Source organism: Oncorhynchus nerka, linkage group LG21, assembly GCF_034236695.1.
Source record: "Oncorhynchus nerka isolate Pitt River linkage group LG21, Oner_Uvic_2.0, whole genome shotgun sequence".
NCBI classification, from domain to species: Eukaryota; Metazoa; Chordata; class Actinopteri; order Salmoniformes; family Salmonidae; genus Oncorhynchus; species Oncorhynchus nerka.
The window spans coordinates 30,249,224-30,261,596 of record NC_088416.1 but is presented as its reverse complement, the minus strand read 5'-3'; the positions used below and the strand labels follow the sequence as shown (position 1 = coordinate 30,261,596).

Here is a 12,373-nt window from a genome sequence, read left to right as displayed (position 1 = left end):
ATTTGTGGAATTTCTTTGTGTTCAGTTGTGTTGTGACAAGGTATGGGTGGTATACAGAAGATAGCCCTATTTGGTAAAATACCAAGTCCATATTATGGCAAGAACAGCTCAAATAAGCAAAGAGACATTTCAAGAACTTTGGAAGTTTCTTCAAGTGCAGTCGCAAAAACCATCAAGTGCTATGATGAAACTGGCTCTCATGAGGACCGTCACAGGAAAGGAAGACCCATAGTCACCTCTGCTGCAGAGGATAAGTTAATTAGAGTTACCAGCCTAAGAAATTGCAGCCCAAATAAATGCTTCAGAGTTAAAGTAACAGACTCATCTCAACATGAATTGTTCAGAGGAGACTGCATGAATCAGGCCTTCATGGTCGAATTGCTGCAAAGAAACTACTACTAAAGGACACCAATAAGAAAAAGAGACTTGCTTTGGCCAAGAAACACGAGCAATGGACATTAGACCGGTGGAAATCTGTCCTTTGGTCTGATGAGTCCAAATTTGACATTTCTGGTTCCAACCGCTGTCTTTGTGAGACGCAGAGTAGGTGAACGAATGATCTCTGCATGTGTGGTTCCCACCTTGAAGAGTGGAGTAGGAGCTGTGATGGTGCTTTGCTGGTGACATTGTCTGTGATTTATTTGGAATTCAAGGAACACATAACCAGCATGGCTACCACAGCATTCTGCAGCGATATGCCATCCCATCTGGTTTGCGCTTAGTGAGAATATGATTTGTTTTTCAACAGGACAATGATCCAACACACCTCCAGGCTGTGTAAGGGCTATTTGACCAAGAAGGAGAGTGATGGAGTGCTGCATCAGATGACCTTGCCTCCACAATCACCCGACCTCAACCCAATTGTGATGGTTTGGGATGAGTTGGACAGCAGAGTGAAGGAAAAGCAGCCAAGTGCTCAGTATATGTGGGAACTGACTGGGAACAAGACTGTTGGAAAAACATTCCAGGTGAAGCTGGTTGAAAGAATGCCAAAAGTGTATAAAGCTATCATCAAGGTAAAGGGTGGCTACTTTGAAGAATCTAAATTCTTACACTTTTTGGGTTACTACATGAGTTTATATTTTATTTCCCCGTTTTGATGTCTTTATTATTATTCTATAATGTAGAAAATAGTAAAAATAAAGAAAAATGTCTAGATTCTAACACAGGGACGAGGCTGCTAAGGGGGCCTGTGTCCAGCACCCTTCCCGGTACAAAGAGAATAGCGCAGCTTCTTCCTGAAGATGAAAAGACCTGAGATTCTTTCTCTTCCTGTAGCTCTGAGCGGCAGTAGCAGTGATAGTGACAGCAGTACTGTAGGGTGGAAGCCAGAACAGCCAGAGCAGCAAGCCACAGTTCTGGATATATCCAGTTAGGGCCAGCCTGAGGAGCTGTAATGACAGAGAGGCTCCAGGCTCCATCAAATCGAACTTAGCTGAGGAGGCAAAACCAGACCCACTGAGAGACTGTACTGTTCAGAAGGCTGACGTTACTCTGAACTCATTGAAACTGAACACACACTGTATCTATTGAAAAGTGTCCCTTTGCAAGGAGCCAGAGATAGATGGAATGTCTCACTGGAGGAAGAAGATTAACAGTGAGTGGTACATTTCCCTAGGATCACAGGTTGAGTTAATAGCATCCTAAGTCGTGATCCTGGGTTCACACTCTCCAGGTCCCTCAGTCAGTGGCCATCAATGTTAACAGGCTGAACTTTCACCTCTAATTAAACTGGTTCTTATCTGCAAAAGAGCCAGTGAGGTCCTGGTCCAGAGCATATGCCATCCCACCTGGGATACAGGACAGTCGGCAGGGCAGTAGAGGGGCCTTAAGGAAGGCTAATTATGTGCGCCAAGTGGTTTTTGACTTAACGCAAACAAATACATGCCATGGTCTGAAATTGAAGCATTCATGTTTTGCAGACAATGTACATAACTTGCAGATAGACTGTACTCTTTGTGGTTTGTGAAACTACAAGCCTATTGTTGAGCTTTTACACATTACGTAGTCTATAAGTGGTACAGTATAGTCTGTCTGTCTCAGTAGATCCACGTCAATAAGTAGTCTGTCAGACCCCTATGGCTAACAGAGGCAGGGGGGCAGCTCAACCATGACTAACGATGCCACTGCCTCCCTGACTCTGGAACCTTTCACACACTAATCTCCTGGATTATGCAGCAAAACCCACAACTCAGCAGGGCACCTGCCAGTCACACTTTATGCACGTTGCGTCGTAGCAAAAGAGACGGAAAGAGACCACTGAGGAAGGAGCTATACCTTCCAAACACTGCACAAAACAGAGTGAGAGAGGAGGTTTACCTTGGAGCATGCAGCGGTATGCTGACTCTGAAATGGCGTAGATGTGTGGTGGCATCTCATGACGCTTCTTTCCTCTGTACATCTCTATGATGTTCTCGGAGTAGATGGGCAAGTTTTTATAGGGGTTTATCACCACACAGAACAGCCCAGAGTAAGTCTATGGGGGGGGGGGGAGAAACAAAACACAAATACAGTAAATTAACAAAATAAGAGAAAGTTATGAATGCAGATTTTATCTCTAGAAGAGGTTAAAATGGGACCGGAGGTTTTTCCAAGATGAGTTTCCATTGTACTGTAATCTAGGAGGATAAACACTCGTTAGTCTGAGAAGTGATCAATCTCTCTGTGGTTGAACTCAATCATCATACATAATTCAAAATAATTACTCAATCATCATTTTCTAACTCTAGAGTGGCTCTGAAGTGGTCTGCAAAATGTCAGTGTAATAATTAAATCATTATGCTACATTTTGGTCCCTTACATAGAGGCAATAGTAGAAAATGGATAAAGTGGGAGAAATAGTTGTGGGAAAGGCAGTCAAATGGTAGACTAGCTTATCATGAACTATCCAGTTGAATGTCAAATCTGGCAGCTCCTTAGTGACGCCTCCCCATTAAACAGTCTGAACTCCACGGCCATAGTGAGTGCCTCCTTGTCAAGCCCTGTGGCTAATGTTCTGAGAAATGACAGAGGCCTTGGTGGGACATTAGCTCATTCTCATGTGACTGGGGCTTGACATTCCCACTAAAGAGTGGAATGATCCCTCCCTACCCTCACACACACACACACACACACACACCACTGCCATGCTAGAATAATACAATAACACATATTTTCCAACGTGCAATCATTGGAAAATAAAATGGATGACCTACAATCAAGACTATACTACCAACGGGATATTAAAAACTACTATCTTATGTTTCACAGAGTCATGGCTGAACGACGACATGGATAAAATAGAGCTGGCAGGATTTTCCATGCACCAGCAGGACAGAGGAGCTACGTCTGGTAAGACGAGGCGCGGGGTGTGTGTCTATTTGTCAATAACAGCTGCTGGTGCGCAATATCAAATATTAAAGAAGTCTCGCCTGAGGTAGAGTACCTTATGATAAGCTGTAGACCACACTATCTACCAAGAGAGTTCTCATCTATATTATTTTCAGCCGTCTATTTACCACCACAAACCAATGCTGGCACTAAAACCGCACTCAACCAGCTGTATAAGGCCATAAGCAAACAAGAAAATGCTCATCCAGAAGCGGCACTCCTTGTGGCCAAGGGACTTTAATGCAGGCAAACTTAAATCCGTTTTACCTCATTTCTACCAGCATGTCACATATGCAACCAGAGGAAAAAAAGATGCATACAAAGCTCTCTCCCGCCCTCCATTTGGCAAATATGACCATCATTCTATCCTACTGATTCCTGCTTACAAGCAAAAACTAAAGCAGGAAGTACCAGTGACAAGCTCAATACAGAAGTGGTCAGATGGTGCGGATGCTATGCTACAGGACTGTTTTGCTAGTGCAGACTGGAATATGTTCCGGGATTCATCAAATGGCATTGAGAAGTATACCAGTCATCGGCTTCCTCAATAAGTGCATCGACAACGTCATCCCCACAGTGACCCGTACGTACATATCCCAACCAGAAGCCATGGGTTATAGGCAACATCAGCACTGAGCTAAAGGCTAGAGCTGCCACTTTCAAGGAGCCGGACACTAATCCGGACGCTTATAAGAAATATAAACTTTTTAAAAATCACTTTGGAGAAATTGTTCTGCCTTCTGTAAGAAACATTGCCTTGTGCCTTGGAATTCTGTTACAAAACCCCCCACATATCTTTAAGATACTGTATGTTCTCCTTTCTCTCCATCATGAGTAGGGAGGATAATGAAAGTTTCATAGAAGTAACAAGGTAGACTAGCAATTAGTTAGTGTTTTTCATTATTATTATTTTTTCATGAATTATTAAGTGATTAAAACTCAAACTTCCGTTACCAAAATCTGTAACAAAATTTCAGAGAAATCGGGAACAACATTTCGGGAATTTAATTGGCTAAAATGAGAAATCATAGTAGTGACAAACCACAGTTGGGTTCACAAGTTTGGACAGCACAGTACAGCAAAGAAATGTAGGGGATAGTTCAGTACACTACAGATCAAAATCAAATCAAATCTAATTTTATTTGTCACATACACATGGTTAGCAGATGTTAATGCGAGTGTAGCGAAATGCTTGTGCTTCTAGTTCCGACAATGCAGTAATAACCAACAAGTAATCTAACTAACAATTCCAAAACTACTGTCTTATACACAGTGTAAGGGGATAAAGAATATGTACATAAAGATATGAATGAGTGATGGTACAGAGCAGCATAGGCAAGATACAGTAGATGGTATCGAGTACAGTATATACATATGAGATGAGTATGTAAACAAAGTGGCATAGTTAAAGTGGCTAGTGATACATGTATTACATAAGGATGCAGTAGATGATATAGAGTACAGTATATACGTATGCATATGAGATGAATAATGTAGGGTATGTAACATTATATTAGGTAGCATTGTTTAAAGTGGCTAGTGATATATTTTACATCATTTCCCATCAATTCCCATTATTAAAGTGGCTGAAGTTGAGTCAGTGTCAGTGTCAGTGTGTTGGCAGCAGCCACTCAATGTTAGTGGTGGCTGTTTAACAGTCTGATGGCCTTGAGATATAAGCTGTTTTTCAGTCTCTCGGTCCCAGCTTTGATGCACCTGTACTGACCTCGCCTTCTGGATGATAGCGGGGTGAACAGGCAGTGGCTCGGGTGGTTGATGTCCTTGATGATCTTTATGGCCTTCCTGTAACATCGGGTGGTGTAGGTGTCCTGGAGGGCAGGTAGTTTGTCCCCGGTGATGCGTTGTGCAGACCTCACTACCCTCTGGAGAGCCTTACGGTTGTGGGCGGAGCAGTTGCCGTACCAGGCGGTGATACAGCCCGCCAGGATGCTCTCGATTGTGCATCTGTAGAAGTTTGTGAGTGCTTTTGGTGACAAGCCAAATTTCTTCAGCCTCCTGAGGTTGAAGAGGCGCTGCTGCGCCTTCTTCACGATGCTGTCTGTGTGAGTGGACCAATTCAGTTTGTCTGTGATGTGTATGCCGAGGAACTTAAAACTTGCTACCCTCTCCACTACTGTTCCATCGATGTGGATAGGGGGGTGTTCCCTCTGCTGTTTCCTGAAGTCCACAATCATCTCCTTAGTTTTGTTGACGTTGAGTGTGAGGTTATTTTCCTGACACCAGACTCCGAGGGATCAGCGGGGTGGAGATGTTGTTGCCTATCCTCACCACCTGGGGGCGGCCCGTCAGGAAGTCCAGTACCCAGTTGCACAGGGCGGGGTCGAGACCCAGGGTCTCGAGCTTGATGACGAGCTTGGAGGGTACTATGGTGTTGAATGCCGAGCTGTAGTCGATGAACAGCATTCTCACATAGGTATTCCTCTTGTCCAGATGGGTTAGAGCAGTGTGCAGTGTGGTTGAGATTGCATCGTCTGTGGACCTATTTGGGCGGTAAGCAAATTGGAGTGGGTCTAGGGTGTCAGGTAGGGTGTAGGTGATATGGTCCTTGACTAGTCTCACAAAGCACTTCGTGATGACGGAAGTGAGTGCTACGGGGCGGTAGTCGTTTATCTCAGTTACCTTAGCTTTCTTGGGAACAGGAACAATGGTGGCCCTCTTGAAGCATGTGGGAACAGCAGACTGGTATAGGGATTGATTGAATATGTCCGTAAACACACCGGCCAGCTGGTCAGCGCATGCTCTGAGGGCGCGGCTAGGGATGCCGTCTGGGGCTGCAGCCTTGCGAGGGTTAACACGTTTAAATGTCTTACTCACCTCGGCTGCAGTGAAGGAGAGTCCGCATGTTTTCGTTGCAGGCCGTGTCAGTGGCACTGTATTGTCCTCAAAGCGGGCAAAAAAGTGATTTAGTCTGCCTGGGAGCAAGACATCCTGGTCCGTGACTGGGCTGGTTTTCTTCTTGTAGTCCGTGATTGACTGTAGACCCTGCCACATACCTCTTGTGTCTGAGCCGTTGAATTGAGATTCTACTTTGTCTCTATACTGACGCTTAGCTTGTTTGATAGCCTTGCGGAGGGAATAGCTGCACTGTTTGTATTCGGTCATGTTACCAGTCACCTTGCCCTGATTAAAAGCAGTGGTTCGCGCTTTCAGTTACACGCGAATGCTGCCATCAATCCACGGTTTCTGGTTAGGGAATGTTTTAATCGTTGCTATGGGAACGACATCTTCAACACACGTTCTAATGAACTCGCAAACCGAATCAGCGTATTTGTCAATGTTGTTATCTGACGCAATACGAAACATATCCCAGTCCACGTGATGGAAGCAGTCTTGGAGTGTGGAGTCAGCTTGGTCGGACCAGCGTTGGACAGACCTCAGCGTGGGAGCTTCTTTTTTTAGTTTCTGTCTGTAGGCAGGGATCAACAAAATGGAGTCGTGGTCAGCTTTTCCGAAAGGAGGGCGGGGCAGGGCCTTATATGCGTCGCGGAAGTTAGAGTAACAATGATCCAAGGTTTTTCCACCCCTGGTTGCGCAATCGATATGCTGATAAAATTTAGGGAGTCTTGTTTTCAGATTAGCCTTGTTAAAATCCCCAGCTACAATGAATGCAGCCTCCGGATAAATGGATTCCAGTTTGCAAAGAGTCAAATAAAGTTCGTTCAGAGCCATCGATGTGTCTGCTTGGGGGGGATATATACGGCTGTGATTATAATCGAAGAGAATTCTCTTGGTAGATAATGTGGTCGACATTTGATTGTGAGGAATTCTAAAATCAGGTGAACAGAAGGATTTGAGTTCCTGTATGTTTCTTTCATCACACCATGTCTCGTTAGCCATAAGGCATACGCCCCCGCCCCTCTTCTTACCAGAAAGATGTTTGTTTCTGTCGGCGCGATGCATGGAGAAACCCGCTGGCTGCACCGCCTCCGATAGCGTCTCTCCAGTGAGCCATGTTTCCGTGAACCAAAGAACGTTACAGTCTCTGATGTCCCTCTGGAATGCTACCCTTGCTCGGATTTCATCAACCTTGTTGTCAAGAGACTGGACATTGGAGAGAAGAATGCTAGGGAGTGGTGCACGATGTGCCCGTCTCCGGAGTCTGACCATTTTTTGGGTCGCCGCATGGGAACCATTCCGTTGTCCTGGTTGAAAGGCAGAACACAGGATCCGCGGCGCGAAAATCATATTCTTGGTCGTACTGATGGTGAGTTGACGCTGATCCTACATTCAGTAGTTCTTCTCGACTGTATGTAATGAAACCTAAGATGACCTGGGGTACTAATGTAAGAAATAACACGTAAAAAACAAAAATTGCTTTGTTTCCTAGGAACGCGAAGCGGGTCGGCCATCTCTGTCGGCGCCGGAAGTACAGAGTTGACACAATCAGGAGTCAGCCACACTAGAGTTGAGTACACTATAATGTACTGTACTCTATTGTACTGTTCTGTGCTGTACTATACTGAGCTGTAGTTTGTCTCTTTGTCCCAACTTGTGAAACATAGATGTCTATGATTGGTTCAGATTTGGTCTGGTTTGGACCAAACAAATTTGGTCTTGTTTGGAGGCAGAGCTCATGAAAATAAATGGCCAGTGTTTAGAATATTACCCAAATATGCAAAGGAGGATATTGTATATTTATACGTGCATGTACCTATTTAGGGTACATCACCATGAAGAGAATGACATTCATGTCCATAATTATGCATTTCTGTATAGTACATACTGTATCCGGGACCCATGAAGAAATTCCGTTACCACAATTCCGTTACTGGGTGTAGATCCACTACACTTATTACTATTCAATAACAAAAATAGATTATTTCAAACTCAATGTGTCATGTCCTAGCTGACACCCCATTCTTTGTACATTATTGAATCTTACGCCAAGCAGAGATATAACAGGGTTTTTGAAAAATTGGAAACAAGAAAATGTTACCAAAATTCTGGTATCAAACAGAGTTTTATGGTTTCTTAAACTTTGAACTCAAATGGTTTTTGTTTGGCATACATTTTAAGTAAAAGATCAGAATTGTGCTGTTACCGACCTTATCCCACACGCCAAGTAGAGTACAGTGGGGGTGGGGGGGGGGGGGTGCAGAGCAGAATTAGGGTGATACCCGCTGACTATCAAAATCCAGAAAAGAGCCCCAGGACAGCAACACAATTAGACCCAAACAAATCATGAGTAAACAAAAAGATAATTACTTGACACATTGGAAAAAAATGTACAAAAAAACAGAGCAAACTGGAATGCTATTTGGCCCTAAACAGAGTGTACACAGTGGCAGAATACCTGACCACTATGACTGACCCAAAATTAAGGAAAGCTTTGACTATGTACAGACTCAGTAAGCATTGCTATTGAGAGATGGCACCGTAGGCAGACTTAGCATGGGTCCTCAGATCCTCAAAATGTTCTACAGCTGCACCATCGAGAACTGGTTGCATCACAGCCTGGTATGGCAACTACTCGGCATAGGTGAAATAGGTGAAAACGACAGTGTGCCATCACAGCAGCAAGATCTGTGACCTGTTGCCACAAGAAAAGGGCAACCAGTGAAGAACAAACACCATTGTAAATACAACCCATATTTATGTTTATTTATTTTCCCTTTTGTACTTTAACTGTGCAAGGCTATAATATTTTGTGAGTGTAATGTTTACTGTTAATTTCTGATTGTTTATTTCTCTTTTGTTTATTATCCATTTCACATGCCAATGAACCCCTTTGGGGAGCGGGAGAGTAAGTTCATAGAACACACAGAGGTAACACACCAAATATGACTGACGGAGCCTCTGTTTAAAAGGCTCCTAATTCTAAGAACTCTCATTTCATGCCTGAGGCCCAGTGGCTCCATTCACCTCTTCCAAGGGGTCTGGATAAGGCAATGGGCAGAGGTGACCAAAATATAAATATAACAATAAATAATGATACTTTTATGAGACCACCAAAATATATGGCATACTAGACCTTATCCTAAACCACAGAGGTGAAGCCCATGGGTTGTCTATTTGTGAGCCATAAGATGCAACCCTGTCTAACAATCAGGAGTCAGCCAAGCAATTAAGGCAGAAGGATAATGACTCAGCAGCCCAGCCACCGACAAGCGGCCCTGGAGAGCATGCTCATGGTGTAAGAGGAGCCCAGTCAGCTCTTTCAGGGCAATACCTTGCCAAACACTGACAATGACATAGGGAGAGGAAGAGAGAGAAACAGAGAGAGAGTGGGCTGTAAGGAGAGAGAGGGGGGAAAGGAAGGAGAGCGAGAGAGAGCGAGTAGGCTGTAAGGAGAGAGAGGGGAAAGGAAGGAGAGCGAGAGAGAGCGAGTAGGCTGTAAGGAGAGAGAGGGGAAAGGAAGAGAGAGAAACAGAGAGAGAGTAGGCTGTAAGGAGAGAGAGAGGGGAAAGGAAGGAGAGCGAGAGAGAGCGAGTAGGCTGTAAGGAGAGAGAAAGAAGAGGAGAAACAAAAAGGCTGTAAGAGAGAGAGGGGAGAGAGCGAGAGAGGTGGTCTCAGTTCAGAGAGAGCTGGTCTGTGAGGCAGCTGAGCTGGTCTGTGAGGCAGAATGACCCTGTTGGTAGAGAAGCAGGGCATAATGATTCTATCAGCCTCCTCTCACTCCTTCTAAACCTTATGGGAGGTTAATAGGAGAAGCCAGCCCTCTGTAACTCTAACTTGAAGCTCCATATTGTAGCTAATTAAAAATGGATTCCCTTGATCTGAAAGCAGGAGCTATTAATAGTGTGGCAGTGCCTCCGTGACTAGGCAGAGCAACCTGGCTGCACCCACAGCAATCCTCTCAGAGCCTACTGTAGCATCCTACCAGACTGCAGCAGGGCCGAGATGGTTAGACACCAGACCAGGATGAAACAACAATGTTTATCTGGTTTATTCCTGATAATAACTCTATAATAACATAATCAACAGTATTGATTTAAAATAACACTTTCCTATCATACTGATTATGCTTACTTTCAGGTTAAATGTGAGTGTGTGTTAATAGCGAGTTAACACTGTCAACATTGCAGGAGTTTTTGCGTTTCATTTTTGCCATTACTCTGGGTTGACCTACAATACCTTATAGATGCATAATTTGTCTCCAGTCACAAATTCAGCTACGTTGCAGAACACAAATAAATGCATTCTACAGTACAGTCTACTCAGGAGGCCTCTCTTTCTCCCCCTCACCAAAATGTGAATCCCTCTCCCCTTCCCTCCCCACTCTCCTTCCGTCTCAGGAGGGGTTGGAGGCAGCAGCCTCTTCAGCGGAGGACGGAGTGGTAGGCCAGGCCTGCTGCTGGAGGGAGTGGGTCAGGTTAGCCTGCTCTCCACGCACCATGCTCCAGGGAAGGGGATATTTCCACTGTGAAATCAGATCCGGGGAGGGATGCAGTGGCTTAGTAACAGCTGAGAAACACACAGGCAACAGCAAACATAACAGTCACCTTCATCTGCCATTTGGAATTAATAACACCCTACTGCGCAATGTGAGGACGGCCTAGTCCATTGATCTGTGGAGAATGACCTTGACAGTGCATACTCATAAAAGCTAATAACCCTTCAAAGTATGCTTTGAAATATGATCAATGCTCTTTGCGCAGACGTATTGAATGAAAACGAGTTTCAAGTCAGTAGCAGGGTGTTCAACTATCTTGATTTGATAATGCAATGGGCTTTAACATAGTCATATTCATAATACCTGGGAAACTGAAAGAAAGAGAGCTATGCCTTAAGTGGAATTGTGGCATATACTGTAAATGCAAGGCACTAATGTTACATAGCTCTTAGCCCATGACCTTAACCACCAGCTTAAACACAAAGCCACTCAGACCTTCTCAAAACAGAAGATTTTTTTATCAAATAAAGAAACTGTTGCTCACTCTTTCTGGATAATTTAATTCAAAAACAACCACTGTAACTGCATGATGATCCATGAAAAGCCAGGTGCTGGTTTGGTATCCATGGTGTTTGTGTGTGTGTGTGTGTTTGCCATGTTCATGGTAACACCTAAGTTGTTTACATGCAAAATAGTTCTCCATGGAGCAATGGCAATGCCATGACAACAACAAAGCACTCAAGATATGACTATGTGGGAGGCCTGAGCACAATGCCACTCTTGAGAGAGGGTTAATGTACCCTTTATGCATGCACATAGCGAGAGTAAGCTTGTTCTCGAACCTCAAAGAAACATATTAGCCAAACAAGAATGACAAGACAGCTAATTAGTAGGGTTTTTTACATTAGTGATACTACCTACATCCTGTCAACCAAGAGGCAGCTGGTCTCCACAAGTACAGAAGCTCAGCCAAGACTGCATTACATGTATTAAATGTTTGAACAATCAAACATTTGAAACACCTAAAGAAGTGCAGGAATAAGGTTATTGGCGTTGGCCAGAGCATTAGGACAGAGAAAAGAGAGAAATCATAAATTAGAGAGTGAGTGTGGGAAAGGAGACAGGACAGTCAGACACATTGCAATGAAGTGGGTGGGAGACAGACGGACGCTTTTTTCATGAAAGAATGCTGAGGCTTTCTGACAGCTGGGGATTATATGCTGACACAAAGGCCTGGTTGTAGCGTCGCTAGCTAGCTTTCCGGTTAGCCTGTTACCCACTGGACTGGCTCAACTCCCTGACTTCACATGAAGCCAAGGCTACGCCACCATGCCGTACTGGGGCCTCACTGAGGGACTGACCACAACGCACAGAGCCACATTACCCACGGGGCTCCCTCTGCACGCCAACCCTAGCTCAGACACACAAAGCCTGGGGCAGCAGTGTACAGCACAGCTGGGGATGGGTTATGCCCCACTGTGGGGGGAGGTCACCCCCTGGGGCACTCTCCCACTGACAAAAACAGTGTGAACAGGCAGTGGCTCAGGTGGTTGTTGTCCTTGATGATCATTTTGGCCTTCCTGTGACATCGGGTGCTGAAGGTGTCATGGAGGGCAGGCGGTTGTTGTGCAGACCACACCACCCTCTGGA

At 44.6% G+C, this 12,373-nt stretch overlaps 1 protein-coding gene across 2 annotated transcripts in view; it reads right to left on the bottom strand.

The window, feature by feature from the left end:
• LOC115104281 (myosin-10-like) overlaps positions 1-12,373 on the bottom strand; it is a 68,992-nt gene that overhangs the window by 49,952 nt on the left and 6,667 nt on the right. For both annotated transcript variants that reach the window (XM_065006568.1, XM_029625646.2), the window contains exon 3: positions 2,320-2,476. In XM_065006568.1, coding sequence (XP_064862640.1) covers positions 2,320-2,476 — 157 coding nt within the window. The remainder of the gene's footprint in view (positions 1-2,319; positions 2,477-12,373) is intronic.